This window comes from Lissotriton vulgaris, unplaced genomic scaffold (assembly GCF_964263255.1).
Source record: "Lissotriton vulgaris unplaced genomic scaffold, aLisVul1.2 SCAFFOLD_289, whole genome shotgun sequence".
In the NCBI taxonomy this organism is placed as follows: Eukaryota; Metazoa; Chordata; class Amphibia; order Caudata; family Salamandridae; genus Lissotriton; species Lissotriton vulgaris.
The window spans coordinates 1,490,609-1,517,833 of record NW_028246260.1 but is presented as its reverse complement, the minus strand read 5'-3'; the positions used below and the strand labels follow the sequence as shown (position 1 = coordinate 1,517,833).

General features: G+C 43.2%; 1 protein-coding gene across 1 annotated transcript in view; it reads right to left on the bottom strand.

Annotated features, from left to right (window-relative positions):
• LOC147666016 (pyridoxal phosphate homeostasis protein-like) overlaps window positions 1–26,824 on the bottom strand; it is a 50,019-nt gene extending 23,195 nt beyond the window's left edge. The window contains exons 1-5 of the mRNA XM_086949321.1: window positions 26,735–26,824; window positions 26,000–26,075; window positions 21,888–22,022; window positions 18,053–18,195; window positions 7,632–7,730 (exon numbers count right to left, since the gene is read on the bottom strand). Of these exons, the coding sequence (XP_086805447.1) occupies window positions 7,632–7,730; window positions 18,053–18,195; window positions 21,888–22,022; window positions 26,000–26,075; window positions 26,735–26,824 (543 nt within the window). The remainder of the gene's footprint in view (window positions 1–7,631; window positions 7,731–18,052; window positions 18,196–21,887; window positions 22,023–25,999; window positions 26,076–26,734) is intronic.
• Between the last annotated feature and the right edge of the window lie 401 nt (window positions 26,825–27,225).

The following is a 27,225-nucleotide window of genomic DNA, read 5'->3' as shown; positions in this document are numbered from 1 at the left end:
AGACACCGCCCAGCCTCTTAGAGCAAACAGTTGCAGGTCCAACACTTATGAAAGCCACGCCAACCCTTCCCGACCCAGTCGATCTTAACCTTGGCCCTTCCGAACAAGAACACGAACCCCTCCTAGCGAGACCCAAAGGCACACAAAAAAGGAATAAAGAAGAAGAGAGTCATCAGAAAGCAGCCCAAGGCTACTGGCAGGCAGTGAGTCCACAGGAACTGCAGACGCAGACAAACTCTCCCTCCTAGTTGAACAGTCCCAATGTGTCTTGCACAGGAGTCATAGCGTCACTAGGAAAGGAGAAAATGACCACAAAATGAATGGAAAGTCACAAACAAAACTCTCCGGGAGGGGAACGCCTGACGTTATCTCCAAAGCCGGTGGTGGTTGGAAGGTTCAGCAATACCATGACATCCTCTGGAACACCGTCCCCCAGGGCACCATCTGATGGTTCCAATACTTGTTTCCTCACGGGGTTCTCGCACGGAGTCAAAATGGCAGCGGTATGAATGGCTGTAGATTCCTGTTCGAACAATAAGGCTGGGCCCGGTTCCACCAGGAGCATCTCAGATAGGCGCGTGTCCAATTTGCTCAACAAAGTATCCACATGTGAGCGAAATGCCCAAAGTTCTGCCAGTATTGACCTCAGCGATGGCTCATGCACCGTTCGATCCATATTCTCATGCCCGATATCAGTCACAATCACCTCCCCGGGTGATTCTGGGGAGGTGGGGGACAGACAGGACCACAAACGTGCAAATGCGAGGGGTCAACCCAGTTAAGGCCGCAGGCCAGAGACCCCGAACCACTGGACCCTGGCGGGCGCAAACCGGGTCCGCGGGACGGTGGCCCCCACCCGCAGCCAGCAACAAGCTGGCTCACCCCTCGGGCGATGCTGAGCAATAAAAACGATAGCTGTCAATTTCGGGCTGAATTAAAGCCTCCACTCCGGTCGACCGGACCCAGCCCGATTCTCCTGGCCGATGTGGTTGCACTACAGCCCGGCTGTGAAAGTACTCCAGGCCCCGGCTTCACCGCTGGAGTAGGCCGCAAACTTCAACTCGATGGAACTTCGTCAAACAAGCCGATAAAAGTTTCCGGATTTCACCATCGGAGTGCGGAACAGTTCATGCACACAGAGACTAGGCGTAAAGTCAGGATAATGTACAGGATATCGTGACGGGTTACGGAGGTCGGCGGAGCCGGGAGCCTAAGCAGCCATCTTGCTTGCTGACGTAGTTCCTCCTCGGAAAAACAAATTTTTTATGCATAATGGTATTTGGTTTAGGCAATCATCTGGAGTTGCTATGGGATCAGAATTCTCACCCGCTTTTGCTAATATTTATATGGGATTTTTTGAACACCATATATGGAGAGTTTGTCCGCCCAACAGGACAGGATCAATTATTTATTGGGGACGATTCATAGATGACATCTTTATGATTTGGAGTTGAGATGCCAAAACTCTTAATGAATTTGGATCACATCTCAATAACAACGTGTACAATTTGGGATTTACACGTCAGTAGGAAGGAGATTGACGATTTGGGCATCCCTTTGTATATAGAAGGTGGAAAGATCACATATAGACTTTACCACAAACCTAATGCTTGGAACTCTGAACAACATGCATATAGTGCCCATTCTATTATGCAAATCAAAGCAATCCCTTTTGGAGAGATGATGCGTTTGACAAGGAATTGTAGCATTGACACGATCTTTGAAAAGTAATCAGATCGTCTGAGATTCGGATTTACAACTAGGGGATACGATAGAAACACACTGGATAAGGCACAAAGCAAGATAAGGAAGAGATCACTCTCAAACCTCCTAAGAACAGGGACAAAAGAAAAAGCGACAAAGATGTAATGTGGCTCTCATCACGCAATACAATTCATATAGTCAGGAACTTTTTAAAATCTTACATAGGCATTGGCACCTTCTGAAATTGGACCACAGCTTAAACAAGTATATAGCTAATAAACCACAGATCAAATACGGTAGAGGTAGGACACTTAAAAGTATTCAATGCCCATCCTACATTCATCCAAAAAAGACAGGACTACCAAAATCTTGGTTTCCCAAGAGATCCATGGGATTTTATAGGTGCACCTCATGCAATGTTTGCCAGTATGCAGCAGAAAAAACAATGAGCTTTTGCTACAATACAGGACAGGTCTATCAAATAAGACATTTTATACACTTCAACACCAAATATGTGGTGTACTATATGATCACAGAATAATATCTAACTGGAAATTATATGTGATGTGTTTGATGTATTAGTTGGAATATTATGGGTACAATAAGATAGTACCAGTATGTTAAGAAAGAGAAATACCAATGTTCTGTACTTAGTCATGCGATCATGCAATATGTCTCCTGCTATGTGTAAATAAGAAGGTGTAAGACCTCAGTGGATTTATTTAATCAATCTTATTACCTGAAAGTAACATGTACCAAAGAATTTTCTATATGATATTTACCTTCATCTCTTTTCTTTGTCTATTTTCCCACACAATTGGGTTAGTGGACGATACCATGTCTCTATTTAACCAGAGACAATATAGGTCTACCACTTGACACTTGGCGTGTTTTTAGACAGTCAGAATATTGCAGCCTTGAATGGATATTTGAAGATCTATGGATTACACGAAACCCACAATGGAATGATGGTTTTGAATGCCTGCAGAATGTAGGCAGTTTTTAAATCAGATGGATATGTAGTAGCTTTGAAAAAAGTTTTAGTCAAAATCTGTACTACTCACGTATAATTTTAATCATGTGCACTAGGAAGAAAAAAAAACCCTTTTGGATAAATTTGAATTACTCCGAGACGCGTTTAGCTTGATATGCGAGGCATTGTATACACTAAGACCACGATATATTGGACTTTAACCTCTCCAACATGGCGGTAACTGGAATCACCTATCTCACCTATCAGTAGTTTTCAAATGGGACTGTTTTGAATCTTTACAATATGATTTGGTTTCCTACTTTAGGGTCTTTTTGAGACATTTGGTAAGTTTAATTTCCTGTATACCTTTATACAGGAAGTAGTGGACCTGCTCCTGTCCACTACTTAAGTAGTGGACACGAGCAGACTTTGTGGCCTGTTATCTCTACGTTATGCAAGACTTAACCATTTCAATATGGCGCTGCTGCTTGTTCCGCTTCATGGAGCTGTAGACAAATTGGACTGTCTACATACAATTGAGTCACATGACCAAGACGCTCTACATATGTAATAGAAAGATGGATGTTCAGGTTCATTCCCCAGTACAGACTCGTGTTTCGGGATACTGTTGCGGTGATACCAGGCAAGTGCACTCACGTAAGGCTCGATTGAAGATTGCTAATGAGACAGAAGCTCAACACATCTTAGGGCACAAGCAGTCTATAACTATCTTCATTTTTTTTTTTTTGCAGCGAGGGAGCTTACCATGGACTTCCGCTATACTTCTTAAATACTGTGGCTCATCGTAGCAGTGCACCCATGGTTTGAGAACCAACTTTTATATTGCGTATTTATTTACTATGTATTCATTTTGAACACTCTGACGTAACGAAGTAGAGTTCACTTTATTGACTGGCTCAACTTCGAACACTTCGGTTTTTATATACTCTAACGTAGAACATTGGGGTATGCATGGGTATATTTCATGTGTTAATGTTTGCCTGATGATGGGCACGACTGCGTTATATTCCGCTTAATGATCCTGATTTTGAACAGGATCTATGGGGTGATTACGGGGCATCTGTGATCCTTCTCTGATATGACATAATCTGGACTTTTTTGTAGATAACAGCCTGTTGCTTGATATACTTTTGCTTCATTCGAGCCTGGACTTGATTTTGTAATCGTGACTGATATGCTTTATTTATTTTGAAGTAAGTGAACCGCTAACATTAGCGTTATTGCACGTTTCTACAGTTTCATCTCCAGTTTTAAAGTGGATTTCCTTTATTCTCATTATTCCAGACACTTGGGTTAGCAGAATAGTTCCAGCCATTATACATGGGCTTTCATGGCTTTTTGCTACAACACATGAAGATCACTAGGATCAGGAATACAGAACTCCTGGGTGTATGGGTTACTATTAAAACTGCCCCAGCTGGGTGAATTCACCTTGATCACTACTTTTGGTGAAGGCTTGACTTTAAAATCACTGAAAACTTTTCTTTAATCTTCTCTCTCAGTCTTTGTATACTCTTATTTCCATGCAATTAAATTCTCTTTTCGATATATTAAAATGGCATAAGTATCTAGGGTTATTTCTATACATGTTTAGAATTTTAACATATGAACTTACAAGTATCTGCAGTCTAGCCACCATTTGTGTATAAATATCAAGAAACATGTATTATATCTATATTCCTGCCTTGAAAAAGTATTTAAAGAGGAAACACATGTTGGCTGATCTTTGCCGGAAGTGTCAGTGTACAGAATAAACTAACAGTGAAAAGCTTAGAGATACAACTGGATTTTGTTATTTTAGCTCATGAGAGAAAACATTATTTGTATGTTTCTTTACAAGGATTGACAACGTTTATTGAATACTGTATTCCTGTTTATAAATATCCATTAATTTTATGGCTAGATTAACAGTCTATGAGGGTGCTGAATGCAGTTCTATTGAATGTGTATTGGTTGGACATTTGTTTCCTAATGCGCAAGAGTCACCGTTGGTAGTAGGGTGCAAGAACTTTATTAGCACCTCTGTGTATACAATTGTTCTGTGAGTTTTTGTACGAGGTGCAGTAATTGTCCAGTTTGGGTCCACTACTACCATGTATAAGTTTTGAAGATGGAGCCATACACAACATGGCATAACATGCCTCAGCCCCTAGATCATGTCAAATTTTGTGTTGTGCCACCCCCCCCTGACCACCCTCTGGTTATCATGGCACCCTTAAAAAATACCCGGCATCTTACCACACTCCCACACAGCCCTCATGAAAATGCCGAACGCCAACGTTAAAGAAACAATTTGCTTAGTGTCCTGCCACCCACCCTCACCGCGTTCTGCTTTTAAAACTCCCTCTCGACCCAAACTTTTTAAAGAACCCAGTGCCTTCCACCCACCCACAACACACTCTTCAATCTACGATTTTACTATGGAATATCAAGACTAAAATTACCCAGAGTAAGAATATTGAGGTACACCAAAATTGTGATAGACAATATTGTGTTGGGCTTCCCTAAACAGTCTTAAACTTAACCATCCAAACTTTAGCTTGGTTTCTGGTCCAACAGGCTCTAAATGAGCTCCTAAGTACGACATACGTTGTAAGACTTGCATGTGTATTAGTAATGCTGAATAAAATACAGGATTGTTTTCTGCTTAAATAAATCCATCAAACAATTTGTAAAGCACGCTACTCACCCTGTAGGGTCTCAAGGCGCTGCTTAAATGATTACTGTTTGTGCATTTAAAATGGAAGCAGTGTGCGGTGCAAGCATAGAGTCTAGAAACCAGGCTTAGTGCAGCTAATAAATGTATGCATGGATTATCATTTTTTCTGAATTCGTTATAACAAAACAGAGGAGGAAAATTTCCATTCACTGGTGCACACGCTATTCATATGCATGGCAGATAAAATATGGCTGCAAAGAAACAGACCTCCAAGCGTTTGGTCTCCTAAGGAGAAGGAAGAAAGGTGGCAGTGAGATTTTGCATATATTTCGAACAAGATGCAGGGTTCAAATTCCAGTTCAATACAGGTGCCGACTCCCAATTCCCGAAGGCACAATAAGGAGTATGGGGACATGATTTGGCATGGTCAGTAGAACTTGTACAGCTGTGCCGTTAGACGGATTAGATAGTGATGTGTAATGAAATATGACTGGGGCTTATGCTATGAACTATGAATTTTTATTGATACTATGTCTTTTTAAATATGATAGTTTGTATATTGAGAATGCACTGCACTTTAAAAAACATTTTTAAAGATCTTGGGAGATCAACGTGAAAGATTTTAACCAGTACTATTCAATGATCTACCTCACTATTGTAATGTATAGCCCGTCAGTGTTCGTTGTGAATTTTGGTACTTTGAACATGAACTGTGAAATACGATTTGTGATTGAATGTATGATACTTGTTATTTTGATAGTATACTTTTATGATTCTTTTTTTGAATTGAATAAAGTTATTTGAAATGAAAATGAAATGACTGGGGCTTACATAGAAATTGCCTCATTTGTGCAAAAACTGCCAAGCTGTTTTTAATACTTGCAATCATTCTAAAATACGTGACTTTTAGATAAACAATGAATAACAAATAATTATTGTGTGTGAAATACTACTACTGTGTGCACTTACTGATTTCAGGGTGCAGGGCTCTGTGTATACCACCCGCAGACAAGAGATTCTGTGACCAGTTTGTCTTATGCTTAACCCACTTAACAGCAAAACACACCAGCTGATGGACGGAATGTTGCACATTGGCAAAACATTCACCCCCAGTCACAGATCTGGGTTTATTCCATCGTTATTTTGCTCACCACACCACCCCAGTTCAGACATGGCCATATGCAAATCAGTCTTGACCCTGTGCCTCATGGGAACAGTCCAGCCCGAACTGCCAAGCCATGTCTTCCCTGGACCGGAATCATGCATCCTAGGACCGGTTTCTGTCCATCAACTGTTGTTTTTCCATTTGTTACCACAAGTGGGACAGGTATGCTCAGAGATGAGTGCCGTGCTCTCTATGCCGCTGGAATCAAGCTATCCTGACTGATGAGGGCTGAAAGCCTGAAACCGGTCCTAGGATGCTTGTTTCCAGTCCAGGGAGGACCAGGCTTGGCAGTTCAGGCTGGACTGTTCCCATGGGGCACAGGGTCAAGACTGATTTGCATATGGCTGGGTTCAAACTGGAATGGCATGGTGAGCAAAAAAACGATGGATTTAGGCCCAGATCTCTGTACTGGGGTGAATGTATAACATTGTTCTGCATTCTGTCCATCAACTGGTGTTTTTGCATAACCCACTTAACAGAGCATAACTCAGTAGGAGAGGAGTGAGCGACACCTGACAGTCCTTTCTTTTGCCTAAAAAGTCAGTTAGCTTTTGGGGCTTATGGAGTTTACCATGTGTAACCCAAATAAATTTGGGATAGTAAGACTGTTGAAGTTCTAAGTCAGTGGCATTTGTAACTGGACATTTTCTTTAGGACCATATATAGGATTTTTCTAAGCAAAAATATCACAACACGAACAGGAATAATTTTTGACGCTTTAACCAAATCAAAGTGGTGTACTAGGCACCCGGTTACACCAGCTGGTGTGTTAGTGTTTTCATGCTCCTGTGATTTGTTGAAAATCCTTTGCCTGCGAAGGTACTTTTCCCAGTTTTTTTCTTTTTTTTTTACTATTAATTTGAAGCAAGTAATAGTGTAAAATGTCAGTGTTCATTGTAAGACTTGAACAATGTTCCCCATGCATAGAGTTAAACGCTGTATACCAAAGAACAGGGTACAGCCTCTTGCTTAACTTGCTAAAACATAACCTGCTTTGGAAAGTACAGTTAGTTCCCTGAGGAGCTAGTGGAGCCAACAAATTGCTAACTTCTTGAAACTATATGTGGAGGGAAGGCAAGAACGAAAAGCAAATGAAACTGTGTACTTACTGCATTCTCAAAATCGCCTGACATGCCCATACTCAGCTCCACATTCGCTTGAGGTAGATTTAACCTTGTGCACACTTCCTCCCGCAAAGACAAGAGCATCTAAGAGTTGAAAGACAGAGCACAGAAGTTAAAGGACTGCACACACACAACACACACACACACACACACATTACACTACAATCAATGTATTCTTTATGGAGTAGACACTTTTGTTGATCAAATCGGAGGAAAACGCTCAAATGGCACTTTGACATAAATAAGGTGATACCTTCCATGCCTCACCCATCCCCACATGAACAAATACTCTTGGTAGCAATTACAACCTCAAAAAAGAACAGGGTTTGAAGCAATCCAGCGAGGGTACTGAGAACACAGCATTATTATCCACTGCCATAATGAGAGAAACTAAAATTGTTCCTCCTTTTGATGCTTCAAACTACTAACAGATGATTACTGAGGCAAGGAGCCTCTGCCACAAGTAGCATATGCCAGAAGCAAGAAAAACGTGGGTTTATAATGTACAGAACAAAACCATGCAATATTTCAACAAGGAGAAAGGGGACCAAGGTACAAACAAGCAAATTATTTTTCAGCCACTGTTAATGTCAACTCATTTTTTTGACCTTCAAAGATAGACATGGACAGCAGTCAGGATGTCATAAGCGCATTCTGTTTAAGGTCCTGACTATTACCTATAGGGCTTTTCATCATCAGGGTCCGCTGTATCTGCGCAAATATTTTACGCAATACCATCCATCTCAGGAACTTAGGTCAACTACAGCCAACTTGCTCACTGTCCCCAAATTCAGGCTGGCGACAAAGGGAGGTAAATCCTTGGCAGTGATCGGGGCAAAGGCCTGGAACAAGCTACCTCACCAGCTCCGTGAGATCAATACTGAGCAAAGATTCAGAAAATCTCTAAAAACGTGGATCTATACCTTGTCAGACACAGGATGCAAAGCACTAATATAAATTTCACTTCTAGTAGGGATAGTCTAGACATTATCATCTGTTGGATTTCCCTTCTAGTGGGGACAGTATAGCTGCATACATCTGCTGGCAGATGTGGAGTTTAAGCGCCAAGATGCTCCTTGGAGTGGTAGTGAGCTATATAAATGTCGTATCACATATCACATGTTGGATTTATTAGGCCTACAAATCGGAGGACAAGCGAAAGAGAACTTTTGGGATATCCAGGTCAGTCTTTTGTTACAGGTGGCATCGTACAGCGTTCGGAGACGAAGTGAGGGGATTTTAAGCTTCAGATGCAGGAGCTATAATTAATAGCCACCAATCCGCATGTTTGAGGGCTGAAATCCCAGGTCAAGTGATTTGATCTTCTGATCTGGAACCGCTTTGATTCTAGCATCTGTTCTCTATAAACCTAAACTATTATTTAGCTTCAGGAATTTCCATGTTTACACCAGACATGCACCTGGTCCATGCTCAAAGGTACGTTTCCAATCTGCTCTTCACTGGCCTAGGATTTTCCTGAATTCGGAAATATAGTATGCTGTCCCAATATTTGTTAAATATTCTTATAGTAGTCTTGTAATGAGCTCACATATCACTTGTCAGCAACGTCATTGCACTTGGTAACCATTGGCAGATCACCACTTGCTCAAAACCAACAGTCTTTCTACTCTTGCTATTTTTTAAGCCAGTCTAGGCAGCAGTTAAGATTCATTCTAGATAGTATTTAGCTCATCCTACCTCATGAGTCTCTTCTTGTGGTGCTTAATAAAGCACACATTGTCTGCCTTTTGAAGCAATGCTGGGTTATCTTAATAAATTGCTTGACATGTGTACTAAGGTAAAATTATTTCACGTGATAGTCATTTTTAGGTTTCGACTTTTGGCGAGGGGCGAAGCCCCTCCCAGTCGAAATCTTTTGTTTTTAGTAGTGAGGTTAGGACAGCCTCTGTTTCCAATTGGCTAGCTCCATAAATGGAGGCTAGCCATTGGGAGACAGAGGCTGTCAATCGCGCCTTCTCTTGAAAACGCGATTCGGGGGCGTTTCTGGTGCTTTTTTTAAGCCCCGCCCCTTTGTCCCGGGCCGCGCTGCGATTGGCTGCCGGCCTGGGACACCCCCGTGACGTCATTCCCGGGCCGCGCTGTGATTGGCTGCCGGCCCGGGACACCCCCGTGACGTCAGCCAATCACAGCGCGGCCCGGGACCTGACTTGTTAGGACTTGTGCCCTGGTTACTTTCTAAAAAATTAAAATAACGCGCCTGCCGCCATTTTAAAACAACTGTGGGTCACAGCTCCTAACTGTCCGACTGGAAGCTGGGATCATTACTAATTTCGTTGTCATGTATTCAACCGAAACTCTTCAGTTATTGAATGTAGTAGCTGTTAAATACAGGGAAAAGGCAATACGGGTTTCTGATCTGAATGAAAACTAGGTGTTTTTTTTTAATGGAAAAAATCCGGCTCCAACCTCATTGACTCGACCGAGCTCAAATTACCTTGTGGGCAAGGCAGTCTCGTAGCTAGGGGGGGGCGAGGGGGGCGGTCCGCCCCAGGCGGCACTAACTTGTGGGCGGCGGCCGAAAACGGTAGCAACATGAGTAATGCCACCTGAATTTATTTTCAAGAGTGTCTCCTTGTGCCGCGAGGCACTTGTGGCCCGTGGAGGCGGCCTTTATAATCTATGTGGTGTGCAAGGCAAGCGGAAGACAGCTCCTATTCAAAAACATGTCAAAGACTAATTCCGAATATGTGAGCTCATGAAGTCAGCAGAATGGATGGGAACTATTTTACCGACTATACTGGAAACATTGTGTGCCGCATGATCGATCGTTCCTTGGAACCGGTGATGGCAATTTGGTGGTGGATGGTAGAAGGCAAGAGCTGCAGGGGGTGCTTGTGCCGTTCTCCTTTCCTCTGCAGCATCCCCCCTGTGCTGTGTGCTGCTGTTCCCAGGCCGCCTCCTTTCCCGTGGTCACGCTCTGCTCTGTGCTCTTCAGATGGAGTTGCTTGAAAAGAAAGTTAGCTCTCTGGACGAGCCAAGACCCGTTTTTTTTTTACTGCTGGTAGGTGCTGGGTGCGTGAGCAGGGAAGGCAGTGAAACTCGTTAATAATAACGGGCGGCCGTACCACAGACCCCGGGGGCAATGCTCAGTTATTGATTTAATCACACTGCTAATGGTCCCGGTCGGAAAAGTGCACAGCTACTACAGGGGCAGCCAGGGTTCAAAGAAATACTTCCTTTCAGCACGTTTTTGATGTATGAGTGGGAACCGGGTGTCGGCTTTGATAGTGTAACGGAAATCCCCCTGGATTGTCAGTAGCTACGGGCATATGATAGAACAGCTACAATATCCCATCTGCTTTAATTCTGAATTCCTATATGTATTGTTAATGCGTAGGCAAGGCAGTTATTTCCCAGGGCCAACCTTTCTGACGTGCTGCGCTACTGGCTCAACTGAGAGAGGGTCTCATATTAGCTTTTGTGTCTGATGCGAAAATATTGATTGTTCTTTGCAGCTTCTCACATCCTACAGTCAGTTAAAGGTAAAGGCCGTTGCTTATATTGTTGAGGTCAGTAAAACTTTCCAATACCTTTAAAGTAAACCACAGGCTACATGGGTGTGTGGGTGGGAGACGCTTGACATGTCTGTTATTTCTGATATTTATGTTTCTATTGTCTTAATTGCTTGATTTTGCTTGCGAGAAAGTGTCACTCATAGTTGTTAAAATGTCACTCATAATTACACTGAAATTATGAAATTGTCACACATACCAATCTGAAACCTTGGCAGCTATGGAACCCTTGAAGGTAAAAGTCTTTCATTGGCGTTTTTTGCAGTTTTATGTAGTGTGAACTTGATCCAAAGGCATCAGAGAGCTTTACATGAGCACTAGGTTATTTTACACAAGGTCAGATCAAGTTAATTGTAAGTACCCATGAGGGATCCCTTCCGCTTTGTGTCGATTGGGGCTATCGCTCCACAGAGCTCTGGTCTGTCCTCAGAAGGTATACACTATACTAATTCAACACTAATCCTCTATGGGTCCCGGAGTAGCGTGCTACTCGCCAAAAAAGCGCTTCGACGCCTCGTCAGGGGTAGTAAGCGCTATATAAATGCAATTACAATTTTACAGCACGCCTGTGTGCATAGGTTTTTGTAGAAATGTATTCCGTATCCCTCCACAACTGCGATTTCAGATAGTTAACACTTACTTGCACTAGTTAATCAATGTAAAACTAGCATCCCAATGATACATGTGAGAAATATCTGTGCCCGAAAATTGACAATGAGGTGAGATTCAAAATTTGAATCAAGACTTAACCTCACACAATCACAGGACTGCGGATTCAAGGGGCGGCAATCTGAGGGATAGCCCCGGGCGCCACAAGCTCTAGCTACGCCCCTGGGGCAAGGTGTGTCACGTCAAATGTTATTGGCTGCGCGGGCAGCTCCGGGGCTCGCGCTGTGAGCCGCAGCTCTCTTTAGTATCGCTTCTTCTGCCTGTGACATCGGAGCGCTTGCGCCTGTTAGCCCACTTGGCATGGCTGTGTGAAGAAAGAAGAGACCCGCCCTTTCGGAAGTTTATCAGGCGCTAGGCGGGGCACCGGTGCGGATCCCAGGTGCCATCGAGGGCTGGAGCTACGGGAGAGGGGGCAGGAAGTACTGCCGCTGTGCCGCTCACTGCCCGTGCGCCTAGCACTGCTGCCCGAATCTCAAAATGGCTCTGAGAGTGCAAAACCAGGTGAGTGGCACCAACCACCCCGTTTATATGGCTTAATGTATAACTTACTTAGAAATGGCCACGCTGTAACCTGCTCTCGAGTACTTGCAAAACGTGTCTGGGGGCACATTGAAAGTGGCGCGACTTTGGTTGACCTTTGCACGTATTTTTATGCAATGTATTTTTTTTTTGTAGCATGTTTTGAAGTTTTGATAATAAACGACACAGGAAGTGTTCCGTGAAAAGGCACTTTGTTTAATTGCTTAGGCAACGTTTGGAAATTACAGGTTTTCTCGCGTTCTGATTTCTCTAACCTGTTGTATTTGGGGGGGGGGGAGGGTGTGGGACGACTGGACTTTTGCGCCCCTTTAAAACGCTGCAATGAGTTACTTTTTTGGATTAATACTGGCAGGTTGACTGCAGTGTTTGTGGGGATAGCACCTGAAAGACCTATGCTTAGCTTGAGCTTTTAAGTTGGATCAATCAGTTAGCAGCTGTAAACTTAAGTGTTAACTACTCTTGGCATGTTTGGCACGTAAACATATTTTTGTAGCCTGGCGTTGCCGTGCTTGGTTTTTAATTCTATGAATGGTTAGCGGACATGCTCGCTGCTTGTTATTGCAGTTGGAAAGAAATGCCGGGGCACCGATGCAGTTTTCTATCACTGTCCTCACATGCCTTGAACGGTTTTGTTTACATTTGTCAGTGATCTTCCCGGCTGGAATTGGCTTGAGTGGGAGTGGTGCATGCTCTACTTGGCTTAACGTCTAAAACCCTGGACCTTGTAGAGGGGCACAAAATAGTGCAGCTGGTGCTATGGAACAACAGCCCACGAGTGCGTGGGGGCCTCTGCAGCCGAGCTGGATTATTTGAATAGTTAGAAACCCAGTACATTTCCTTTCTTGTGGCCGCCTATGAGAGCCCCTGGCTTTTCCCAGTAGTGTTTGAGAACAGACTTCCCGGGGAAAATACATCAAAGCCCATCTTCTTATAAATATAAGACGATTGCATCAGGGGGCTGTCCAGAGGGTGGCAAAAGTCTTCCTGCGATGTTTACCTACTTGCTGGCCTGCCCATCTGTTTTTGGGAACAGCTCTCAAGTGTTACCCTGCCCGCCCCTAAAAAATGACTGCATCCTCAGGCTGGGAATGGGAACACTTTGAGGGGTAAGGCATGGCTTTAAGTGGCTTGAAAAAGTAGGGTGTCTCTAGAAGGGGTTGTCCAACGAAGTGTAAACTTTAAATATTTTCTAAGAAGTGTGATCTGTGCCCAGAATCACACTGATGTTGAGCCTCTAGCCAGACTCGAACCTGATCCGCAGCTTCAAAGTCGGCCGATCTGGCCGTTAAGCCACACCCTCTTGAGGCATAGCCGGGCCACTCCTAGTAGTTGAGCACCGTATATTCAGCCCTTGTATTTTTGCACACCAGTGACCTTTTTACTCTAGCTGCATGGGTTCGAATCCCACCTCAGCCACTTATTATTATCTTTTTTTGTTGTTGCAGTTTTTATACTGCTTGAACTCGACCCCAAGATATCGGAGCGCTTTACATGAGCGCCAGTTGCATTATGGAGTGACACATTCATGGGTTTTTTAGGCACGGGTAGAATAAGTGGTTTGCCCAGAATCACACTGATGTTGAGCCTCTAGCCAGACTCGAACCTGGATACGCAGCTTCAAAGTCGGCCGATATGGCCGTTAAGCCACACCCTCTTGAGGCATAGCCGGGCCACTCCTAGTAGTTGAGCACCGTATATTCAGCCCTTGTATTTTTGCACGCCAGTGACCTTTTTACTCTAGCTGCATGGGTTCGAATCCCACCTCAGCCACTTATTATCTTTTTTTGTTGTTGCAGTTTTTATACTGCTTGAACTCGACCCCAAGATGTCGGAGCGCTTTACATGAGCGCCAGTTGCATTATGGAAAGACACATTCATGTGTTTTTTAGGCACGGGTAGATTAAGTGGTTTGCCCAGAATCACACTGATGTTGAGCCTCTAGCCAGACTCGAACCTGGATCCGCAGCTTCAAAGTCGGCCGATCTGGTCGTTAAGCCACACCCTCTTGAGGCATAGCCGGGCCACTCCTAGTAGTTGAGCACCGTATATTCAGCCCTTGTATTTTTGCACGCCAGTGACCTTTTTACTCTAGCTGCATGGGTTCGAATCCCACCTCAGCCACTTATCTTTTTTTGTTGTTGCAGTTTTTATACTGCTTGAACTCAACCCCAAGATATTGGAGCGCTTTACATGAGCGCCAGTTGCATTATGGAGGGACACATTCATGTGTTTTTTAGGCACGGTAGAATAAGTGGTTTGCCCAGAATCACACTGATGTTGAGCCTCTAACCAGACTCGAACCTGGATCCGCAGCTTCAAAGTCCACTACATTCATTCATACCCCCACAACAGACATACATCCATCCCACTCCATCCATCCATCCCACCACTCCATCCATACATCCCCCCACTGCATCCAACCATCACACTCCATCCATCACAATCCATCCCACTAAATCCCTATTTACATCCACCACTCCATCCATCCATAGCCTCCCTCCATTCCATCCATACAAAACATCCACTCCATTCTGCCAGCCATCCCCTAATTCATCCATATATCCATCACCACACTACATTCATTCATAACACCACACCATACATCCATCCGTCCATCCCACTACATCCAACAATACATCCCAAAGCATACATTACATTCCAAACATGTAACACTACATCCAGACATCCATACTATCCATCCATCCCATAAACTCCATCCATCCATCCATCCATCCATCCATCCATCCATACACTACTACATACAGCCAAACCACAATTACAAGTGCAGGGGATGAACAGTGCTAGTGTGAGTTCAGAGTGATGAGTGTGTCTTTGATAGTGCAGCCTATTAAGATCATACTTATTTGTACTGGCCATGCTTGTTTCTTAACTTCCTGACATTTTGACGCAGCGAGAACACATTACTTTTTGTGGTCCAGCCCACGTAGTTTAACTTGTCTGATTGCAAAAGGCCTACTGTGTGCCTACAACCTGTCCATTGCTTACCAGTGGTTGTGTTTATTGTCAATCTCATTTATTTGCTTCTTATTCGATGACTTTTTTTGTCTCGGATTGTACTCCGTGAGAGTGCATAGGTTTATCAGCTCTTTTCTTCTGTCCCCAGTGTGATCCCCACAAAATTTCCACCCCCCTATGTTCAATGTTTCTCTCTCAGAGCTGTTGGCAATGTAAATAACAATGCCATTTATTTATAAAAAAAAAAAAAAAAAGAAATGTCATGAGCAATGCCAATAGCTCTAACTTTTCCAAAGGCGAAACCATTGCATTGTAAATGCTTGTTAAGCCTTGCCTTAGAGACAACTAAAAATTACACAGTAGGCTTCGAGTAAGCACATTGTTCATGATAGCTTGTCTATTATTTTCCTCTGTTACCTGCTCCTTAATCCATAGCTTTCCTTTCTTGTGTTTGTTCCTCCCAGGAGCACTGAAGTTTCAGTGCTTTTACTGGTTGATTTTTATCCTTCCACAACGGATGTGGTTGCATACAGAAAACTACTTTCATAATGTCAGAGCTCACTAGATCAGCGCAGATAATTCTGCTCTCTTTGTGAAATGTCTGCCCTCCAGTGCACACTTCAACAGCATGCGTCTCAGGCATTGCAGATCCTACCGCACCAGAGCATGGTAGCCACACATCGCTTGAAAACGATGTCCAATCTGTGAGTAGTAGAGCCGCCTTGCATCTAACTTAATTGAAGCTTATCTGCCATCTAAATCAATCACATGTTCGCAACACTCTACTCTACAATTTGTGGAAGACCCAATTCGTACTCCATTTCACATGTGACACTTGCACTCAGACCTGCCTTTTCCGGAAAAGTTTACATGCAATGATTTGAGCCCATGCTTTCAATGATAGAAGCTGAACCTACAAGTAAGTACCAATAATACAATATACAATTGGTGTAACAGAAATATAATACTTGCCGTCCCACATCAATGAAGCAGGACACCCAGCCTATACACAAACCCTGGCATAGCTTAAAGATGTTGTTGTATTTTTGCTTGCCAAAGTCTGAACCAGCTGGACCCAAATATATCATAATCGTTAGTAAAAGCAAAAGTCCCAGGTGTGGGCCAGTGTATGCTCCGAGACATGAAGTCATCATTGCTCTGCTCCACTGTTATAATATTAACAGTGGTAAAACAAAAGACTGAGGTGACCTCCCATGTTCAGACTACACAAATATTGTATGCAACAGGCTCATCAACGTTCAGACCTTTTACACCACTTAAACCTGAACTAAGTGCCTGGAGTAACCATAACTGCAGATTGTGCCTTGTGTGTGAGGGCCCACTCAGTTCTGGATTTCAAGTAGGAATATAATTATTCTTCTCAGTCTATGCGGCATTATTGTATCATCACCTTTCAATGATGTGAACCAACTCGGTGAATGTGATCTTGTGTAACTAAACAGACTAGGCCTGCTGTTGAGTTTGGCATAGTGCATGGCTAAAACTATTCTAGGATGTTCGCCCATGTGTGATCATGCACAGCAGCTATCTTGAATTTTTTTTTTTTATAACTTTACAAAAAACATTCAAAGATTGTCACTGGGGCATGCAAATGCGTGGTCAAGTACTGCCGTAATCTTGGAATTTTGTTTAACTAAAAATGAAAAAAACTTTCTGAAATATTTGCCCACGTGTCTGTTATCCATGAATGGTTATGGCAATACACTATGTTGAAACTAACAAGTATTGGGAAAGCCAATAGATCTGCGCCTGCATTAAAGAGGTTAGACGTATTGGCTTTGGAAATGCAGAAATCAGATATTTCTCATCCTTTAATATATACTTTTTTCTTAAAACGTCTGCTAAGAAATTGGTTTACAAGGGCTGCTATTTAAAGAAGTGTTGCTTGAACAAGATTAACACCAAGAACTGGGAGCTCTACAAAATTCAAAACATGCTTCAAAAGACACAAACAACCATAAACATGGACTTCACTGATCACAAGTGCATGTAATCACACTGGCATAAACAAAAACATAATTAGTTAAGCAGCAATTTACAGGGTGTAATTAGTGACTGGGGGATGCATTTAACTGAAGAAAAAAACATGAGAGACTAGGAAGGTGGTAGAGATGTGTGGGGAAAGAATGGTTTTAGCTTACCGAAGCACAATGGATGGGATACAGTGCTAGGGTGTGGGCATCTGCTGGAGGGCATTGCATTTACATTATGTTACAGAGTAGGAGTGAGCTCCGGCCTGTGAATATTTCATATATAACATTGCCACGTTTTTGTAAGCTATGTTATGGATCCAATGGGTTAACGCGGTTTTCCCTACACAGTGTGGCCCTTGGAAAGCAGAGGAGCCTACAGAACATCCACAACTGGAGAATATATAGATAGATGTCCAGACAGAGCCATTATCAAGCACTCTATTGGTGGCTTCAAGAGCGTCTACATCAAACCAATTTTTAAAGATTGACTTTGCAGACGTCTGCAATTCCAGCGGCATCTTCTTATGCAGGACACCCAGATAGGTTGCACTGTAAACAAAGAATCTCCAACTATGACAAAGAAGCAGGGTAACCACTTACTCAACTGCCCAGCATAGCGCTCTGGGAAACACCAGTAATAGGAAGCTCCATAAAATTCAACAAAACAATATGATACTTCTGTGCTGTATCTCACCTGAAAGTCTGGGTTTGGCCCCTGTTCCAAGTCATGTCCATAGCTCCCGATTGTCATTAACCCAACCATCTCCAGGGATGGGCACTTCTTGATGATATGATCCACTGTTGCCACTGTGTCTGCTGGTGGGAGGCCATGTTTACCTGAAAAATGAAAGGAAGGAAATACATTATTGGTATTATTATCTGGCCAGGACAACTTTAAATAATGTCCCGCTGCTCTTCAGGAATTAAACAACATCACATAATATGTGGTCTCGCTGACATCTGTTATGTCATAATTACCAGATCAAATCAAGATCTTAAAGGGAGTATGCCCAGGAGCGAATTCACATTTGTTCTTAACAACTTAAAATAATGCCTCCGTCAAAGTCCGAATTATGAGAGTTCACAATATTCGCACATTAACCCCTTGCGTGCTGATGACGGCTCCCGTCCGTCATGCGTCACAGTGCTCAAGTGCTGATGACGGCCGGGAGCCCTCATGACCACGCCCGCGGTTGGAATGTCCAGCACAGGAGCGGAATTCCGGACACGGGCAAGGGGCTAAATTCACAGTCTCTCAATTTTGACATATAGCAGGAACATAGAACACATTTCCTGCAACACCAACAAGAAAAACATGAAGGAGTCTTCTATCCTCTTCCCAACACAATCAAAATAAAACCACTCAAGAACCCAATGCAGCTCATTCTATAATGCTCCCAGAATATGCACTGCCAAAGACTGGTGGCCCTGGAATGGACCGATCCCTGCACCATCACTCAACATACCCTGCACCATTTCATATACTATAAAGGAGGAAGAGAAGAAAAATAAACTATTTGTCCATCAAAGACGTCCATTGGTGGGGTGGCGGGGTAGACACTTCCTGCCCACCACTGATGTCAATACTCTCCTCAACATATACAACTCTGCTTTAAGAACTCATGTCAATTACCATGCCCAACTGAAAACCCAAATCCACAAGGCTATGAATACCCTGGAACACTAAAGACTTTGATGAAAATAGATGTACCATACGAAAACAGGAAACAGGAAAAGAAATGGAGAAGATCAAAATGGAGAAGATCAAAATTCCCGGGTGACCAAAGGATCCTCAAAGCACTCTGCTCTAATCACCAATCTCTGACCATCACAGCTAAAGTCTCTTACTACAAGATCACCACTACAGAGCCAACCAACAGAAGTGAAACCCTCTTCAAGGCACTAAAACACCGCACAAACCATCTCCCAGAACCCAGTCCTTGCTTCAGTCAACAAATGCAACGCCATCAACCTCTTCTTCACGGAGTATATTGACAAAATAAAATCCAACATTATTTATTGCCTTCAGCCATACCCCCATCTTCTCACCACCAAATGGATTGCATATTAATCGCTCTAATATCATGAACCCTATCAAGGCAACCTGCTATAAGAACAATACCCTCCCTTCTTCAATCATTAAATTGCTCCAAGCAGAACCTCCAGTGACCCTCATCCACATTGTGCATTCCTCCCTAAGCCAAGAAAAATTCCTGATGCCCTTCAGACAGGTCAGATCCTTCACCTACTTAAAAAAATATCTAATCCAGTAGACTGTACCAACTTCTGCTCTACTGCACACCTCCCCTTCATAGGGAAAATCATTGAGAAAGCAGATGCTATCTAGTTACAGAAGCACATCAGTAAGTGCTACCAATCATGTTTCAGACCACACTGCAGCACTGAGACAGATACACCTCGAGTAGTCAAAGATGCTCTACTTCTCAATGGCAGAACAACCCTTGCTTCCTGATCCTGCTTGACTTCTCTGCAGCCTTCAACACTGTCGCCCATAAGGCTCTGATCAACAACCTGAAATCTGGATTCAATTCAGAGACTTACAAAGATGTCCATACTGGTCACATTCTACATTATTTTACATTTTAAGTTTGTAACCAGTCACCCCTTTTGTGATTGCCTTTCTTCAGTAATATTTCTTATATGCACAAAATCGGCAAGGGGTTTCTGTTATATAAAGATTTACATGTATATTTTCTTTACCCTTTTTTCCTTTGCCTAAAATGGGCAGATGTCTTAATGCTTCTTTTCGTTTACAAGTGCCATTTGCTATACAATCTTTAATGACAACAAATTGCTTAGTAACAGTTTTGAAAGATGCTGCATTCCAACTTGGTATAGACTTGCTGCGCACACAACTAAGGGGTCGATTACGATCGCGTCTGGGAAGGCTTCGAACGGGTTTATCAGATTTGGCTAATCCGATTCGGAACCTATGTTTCCGACTGAATCGGACACTTTTCTGGACTACCAATTACAATGCAAGGAAACCGCTCGGGCTCCCTGAATTGGTTCCGAATGACATTGGGACACAAAGAGTCGTTCTGAGCCAATTCGTACAGCTCTATGGACACGGTTTCCGAACAAGTGATTAAAATGACCGATTCGGACAACCGTTCTGATTGTCTGCCCGACACGAAACGGCTGTCAGAATCTAACTTCAGGGGCCCGTAGCAGGGCCCCCTTCACCCGGAGGTCTTCGGTTGGGGCCCTTGGGGGTGCGCTAGGGAACCCCCTGTTTAACCATGCACAATGTGGCAGGCACCATGGGAAGCCCGTCACATGGTGCATGGTTTTCACAAACAACCTCTTTTGTCAATGGCATCCTGTGTTCTCGTTCGGAACACAGGCTTCCATTAAAGTCAATGGGAATCCGATCGAACAATGTACGGAAGCATCGTAATCGGTCAGTCGGACTTGCAGAACCCGATTAGTTCGGAAACTATTCTGAAGCCGATTCGGTCAGCAGAGATTCCTAACAAGATCGTAATCGGCCCCTAAGGGTTGGTATATAGAATCTTTCACAGTCGTTTACTGGAGGGTTCTTGAGCAGCGGACACGTTGCTGTAGCACCAGGATTTTTGTTGAAGCACTGTATTTTAGGTTTCTCAAGAAAAAAGCAGATTATAGATATGCAGCTTGTAGGAGTGCAAATAAGTAACTTTTATGTTGAAAGACATTATAACAGTTATATAACAAGCTAAGACAATGTCCTAGCCTTAAATCTTTTACCGTTCCTGCAATAGGTTTGTAAATGTTTACTGAAGCGCCACAGTTTGCAGCTAAAATGAAATAGAACATCCAAAGGCAGGGAGAAAAAATACAGGGTTGGGCTGTTGGACATCACAGGACTTGATGGGATGAAGTGAAAATACAATAGCAATACCTCACAAGGTGAAGAAAGCGGGATAGGAGCAGCACATCCCTGAGTTAAGCAAATGATCTCTGACCTTTCCCACTGGGTCAACTGTTTTAACATACGTTCCTGGCAACTATACAGGCAACTAACCCTTGTTGGACAATAGTCTCAAGAGAAGGGAAGCAGCTGACTTGCCTGCACCGAATCCCAAAACTGCCGCCCAGAGGTGGATGGCCTATAAGAAGAATAAGAGGTTTTCTAGGCAGGGTGGTGAGTTGTATAGGCAGGTAGAGCTAGTCAAGTCTGCAGATGCACAGAGTTGTGTCAAGATCCTTGCCTTGGAACAGTGGTATCGTGTAAAGAGGCATTAATAACAGCCGTGTGGTCCATACCAGATAGCAGTGATATCAGGAGGGCCGCACTAAGGGTGGATGGGCCTCTGTGGTTGGCCTCTGAAGTTGTGACCCAGTGGTATCTAGATGGCAGCACTGAGTCTGCATGGCCCTCTGTGGTTGTAAAGCAGTGATTTTATAAGGGCCACAATAGAGCAGCATGGGGCTCTGAAGTTGCGACGCCAAACATGTCTATAGAGCAGAAGCGACAAGTGGAGCCATTTAGTGATTAGGGAAACCGTTCAGTCAGGGATACTCACTGTCTTCTCCACTTGTATTCACCTGCACCATCACCTTCAACCTTTCAGGTGAGCCTTTTTTCTGCCAGGAGGCGTTCACTTTGTCAGCCAGTTTAATGGAATCAACTGTTTCCAACAGAAAGAGGTTTGGGACACCTGCAAAAAACACAACCTATATAGTATATTTAAAGCCGCAAAACCTTTTTGAAAGCGCTTTCACCGCCACACATTTACAGGTTCACTTTGGGTGTGTGAGCATACAAGATGCTCTAATTAGACATATTAACATATCAACAGTTCCATAGCTAAAACAAACATCACAGGGTACAGTGTAGACCTGAAAGTATATACAGAGAAGAGTTCAAATTAGCAGGTTTTAATTCTCATAAGTGCCGACAGAAATTGGTGGACAATTTTGCTTATACTGCATGATGTGCAATTTCACTGTGAGCATACTTGCATAAGAGTTCATAATGAGGCTCCTGAGTAACTGCTCATGTTGAACTTAAAAAAAAAAACCAAAAAAAACTGAGAAAGACCACAACAATAAAAACACTTTTTGGGTTAGGGAAACATACAAACGCAGTCTCTGAGGGAACGGGCACTAAAAAAAGAGCAATCCCATAGTTTGATGTCTCAGTTTCATAGTTTGATATCTCAAGGACAGAGCACACATCTATTGAAGGGTTGGAATGCTCAGATACAGACCGAAGATAAGACTGCACAACATACACAATCCATTAAGGGCTTCCGTTCCAAAGAGTCTTACACAACACTTGTGATAACCTTCACTGTTATTGAAGGCTTGCACTGCCATCCTCTTCTATGCCAAAAACTAAATCCTTCACTAACTTTGCCCATGGTGAACTACAACAAACCAGTGTTAGTGTGGTATTGCGGCTGATTCACACAATACAATCTTGTGCACCACCAGTTGGTTAAGTTTATGGAATTAGTTAAAAAAAAAACTGGTCTCACAGAGATTAAAAAGTTCACAGAGCTGAGTGTGGCACCTTGATAAAACCTGATGGCCTTCAGAATATATCAGGGGCAGAGTTACAAACAATGGGGTTAACGTCAATCGCATACAAGAAACAGATAACCTGGTCCCTCTTCACAATTACAGACAAGAAAAGTGGACTGCTTAGCACGTGCTAACTTGTTTATGGTGTGCAGATAGTCAACACTTCGGAATGGCTATTCCACTTTTCATAAAAAGAGTTTGCTTCAAGCTCTTCTTGCCGCCCTATCATCACTCTTTAAATGGGACACAGGAATACAAGTCGTGCTCACCATTGTCCAGTTTGTTTAGTTTGATACCCGAAGATGGATCATTGTATGCAAAAATTAGAGTGGAAATGTTCAAGCCATGCAATGGAGGCCTTATACAAACATGGTCTTCTGCACATATGGGGCCAGTTTTATAAAGATTTTACACTGGCCTGATCTTGTACACCTGCCTTTTAGGAACAGAAAGGTTTTCTACATGGCTCTGGCAAGCGTGCACCTCTGCCCAGAATTCAATATGGCAAGCTGTAGTTTTCTGACCCCCACCTCAGCACACATGACAATTATGCATGTGTGCTAGCGGTATATGTCTAACACTGCTAGAGTCCTAAAGCATCCATCTTTGGTGTGGAGAGTAACACCATGTGAACCCTCCTTACCGAGCATGACCCCTGTCAACCTGCCAAGCTCTAGAGGACTGATAACTGTTGCAGTGATAATTATGGTTATAAAGCAGGCTTTTTTATGTGACCTCACTAGGGAGAATTGGTCTGTCTATCCCATATAACAGCATCTTGTGCCCACCTATGTACGATATGAATGCAGTTCATGTATGTCTTTCTGTATGAACACAGGATGCGAGTGGAGTATGTGTGATGTATGTGGCCACCTCTACATTGGAATCCATTTTGTGTTTTTCACATCCTAGTGGTACCCATTATGGAGGGTGGGAGAAAACCCAGAGAGCCTTTGTGGATTGCAGGGCTCCTCCAGAACATTTGAGGGATCGTCTGAGTAGGAAGACTTTTTGGTGTGAAGGAGAGAAGAAAGGGTGTCCCTGTGAAGGTGGGGGAGTCTCCCTGTCATTTCCAGGCCCATTGTTCATGGGAATGGATTACCTCCCACAGGTTAACAAATGGTTAAGTGGGACAAGCGTCCTTATTTTGTATCCTTGCTTTAGATTACTTCTCACAAGAGGCTTCCAATTCGACACCAACTTCTTACTAGCACCTTGTAACAAAGGCCCAGGCTTTTAGTATGAGCAGAATAAGAAAAAGGATCTGAACTCCTCAGAACAGGTCTCAAAACAGACTGTTAGAAAACATCACTACTGTCAGCAACTTTGCTAAAAAGACTGGACAAACACTTTCAGTGTGTGAAGAGGTTTCTACCAGAACCAGGGGTCGCATACCAGTAGCGACATAAGATCTTTTCCGTGTTCCAGGGTTAAGGAATCCGCTGCCATCTTCTCTTGTCAGATTCAGACCTAGAAGATGGGGAAGTTAAAAAGCCTACAAGGAGAAGCTGCCTCAGAGTCTGCTTTAAAGATAAAGAGATGACGGACTGCCGGGGAGGTGCCCTTGTAGGAGGAAAATGCTGCCTGGAATAGGAAGATAGCACAGAAGCTATGGCAGTGGGGAACTGTGACCATTGTATCACAGTGAGGACCTGCACCGCTCACTCAGACATGTGAGGTCCAGGTGACCCGAGTAGTGCATCTGCAATGTGGGCGGTCATGTCGAATTGACTAGGACAGAGGTGCCTTCATGAAGATCATTGATGTGCTTAGTGGTCGATCCAACTACTAGAAGCTAACAAATACACTCAAGGGCCCTCATCAACTTCTGACCACAGTTATGGGGGCACTTGACAGAGCTGTGCCTTCGAGGAGGGCCACCCCTGTTCATGGACGAGGACATCAATTATTACATGACTGACTCCTGTAGCTTGAGTTGTCTCTTAGCTTTGTTTGGATAGGTGGTATACCTGGACCTCTGGAGAACAAATGAGCAGGCTTCACCAAATCCCCGAGCAGCGTGATCACTGCACAGCTGCTTCAATGCCAGTACTGGTGTGGTCTATAATGATGTGACTAAGCCTACCCCGCCACATCTAAAGTGGACTGCAACCAATGTGGCTGGGCCATGGGCAAGAGAAGACGAGTCCAACTTGATGGATTATACCAAGGCACATCAACTAGAATGGCAAGAATGCCAACTAGAAACAGACTGCAGGTGCAGCAGAGTGACAGCCAAAGACAGGAAGGTACTCTATCATTATGATCTCAAAGGAATGAGGAGGGAAGATCACATTTTTGGGGATGACAATTGATAACTCTAAGGCAGAAGGGTGATGTAGGCTATAGAAGCTCCTCATGGACAATACTCCTGAGATTCACCTCTGAGGGCCATGGGACAATTAACTTGTCACAAAAGGCTTGTTCAGAGGAACCCATTAAGATTGTAACTAGTAACTAAGGTAATCTAAAAGACAATCAGCATCACTTGCAAAGTCCTCTAATGATTATGTACAGCAATGTCATTGTGGGAAAAATTATTATCAGATGTGTTTTTGCTAAGAGTCTCCAACGCCACACTACCTCCCTAAGTGTGCGCTGATAACCTGTGGGTCAAGTGCTAAATGGGTGTACTTTGTGGTCATTCTGAGCTCAATGGTAAGGTTGAACCCTAGGACCCCCGTGGTAAAATGGCCCCGTTTTAACAATGTGATCCCAGTAACCCCAGTTTGCCATGGTCTTCCTGAAAGCTGCCTTCCTAGCTCCTGAACTAAAGAGTAAGCCAGGAGTACTACAAGGAGAAAGTCATACATACTCACAGCAACAACTTTGTAAATCATGCATTTATGTCTGCACTCAAAATATACCCCCTTGGTTATGTTTTACATTAATCTGTTGCCAATCAAGTAAATGCTGAACCATAGAACATGAAATGACGGAGGACACACTTAGAGAGGATCTCTACAGAAAGCAATCATTGCTTAATAAGCAAATCAGAAAAGTATTGTGAGGAATGAAAATGTGGTACTATTAGCCATGATTAACAAAACACCACACACAGCTACAATGTTAACACAAAAAAAGAAGAAACGTAAAGTAGCTAAATTACCAAGCAATTTGTTGATGTTGTTTTTCTGTAGGTGACCTATAAAATGCCATTGGATCTCTGGGCACGAGGACAGAATCTGAAATAAGAGATCAATTTTCTTAAAGTCTGGTAAAATGATCTGATGGTTGATCCGCCAGCACATATTGACTTGCTGATCCCTTTAACATACCTCGGTTCCACCCAGCTGCATAACCACACATCCATGCACAAATGAACCAATCACTCAATGAGTTGCCTCGAATGTTTGTATGCAACAGCACCACCATAGCGTCTGAGCACAGCATACTTTTCTTCTGAAATCTGCATCTGCGGCTAAGAATGTAACCACTCATGCATACTAACGTTGTCACAGGCCTTGAAGCCCAAGGATTGTTTTTAGATATATACCTGTATTGCTTAATGAACCACGAAATATGTTCTAGAGACTTTCTGACCAGTTTCATCACCAGTATCTGCTCAAATCAAGGTCTACAACATTTTTGCTCTAAGAGCTTTCAGTCCTACCGCTGATTATGAAGGACTCACTCAACCTTCCTGAATCAGATGACCTTCATATTACAGAATGGTTTCTGTGCATTATCCATGACCAACAGCAGCAAACTGTACCACAGGAGAAAGGTGCTGCTGGAAGTCAGCCCAGAGGGTAGTTCAAAATGAAACCTTGATTGGGTTTGATGTGAAATAACAGATGCTGCAGAAACTAGAATATTATAATAAAACAGTAATTTCACTTACCTTCGAGTTTGACGCTTTCTCCAACAGTTCCTGGACCTGAACAGAATTGAATAAACAGAAAGAATTAAAAACTACTGTTATGAAATACATTAATTATTTAAAGATATATCTTTTTCCAAAGGAAAGAGAAGATACGTCCTCAAGGTCTATAGACATTGGTGTGCCTAACATTTGTGTTAAAAGGTGGCTGCTGGGAGGAGGAGGATGGCAGAGGAATATACTAGAAGATGGAGCCATGCTTTGGAAGTGGTAGACTTTTTCCTGTTGTGGTTTGTTCGGTGAGCCTAAGTGTAAGTGTGGCAGTGTACTTTTCCAACAAAGTGTGCTTATTAGTACCAACCTGATAGAGGCCTATTTCCCTACTGTACTGAGAATTGGGTGTGCACCAGCAATCAATGATGCCCGAGTCAGCACTGAAATATTTTGCCCTCAGAACTTCACTATAAATGCAGGAGCGAGAAAGGATGTCTGAAGCAGAAGGACTAGTGTAC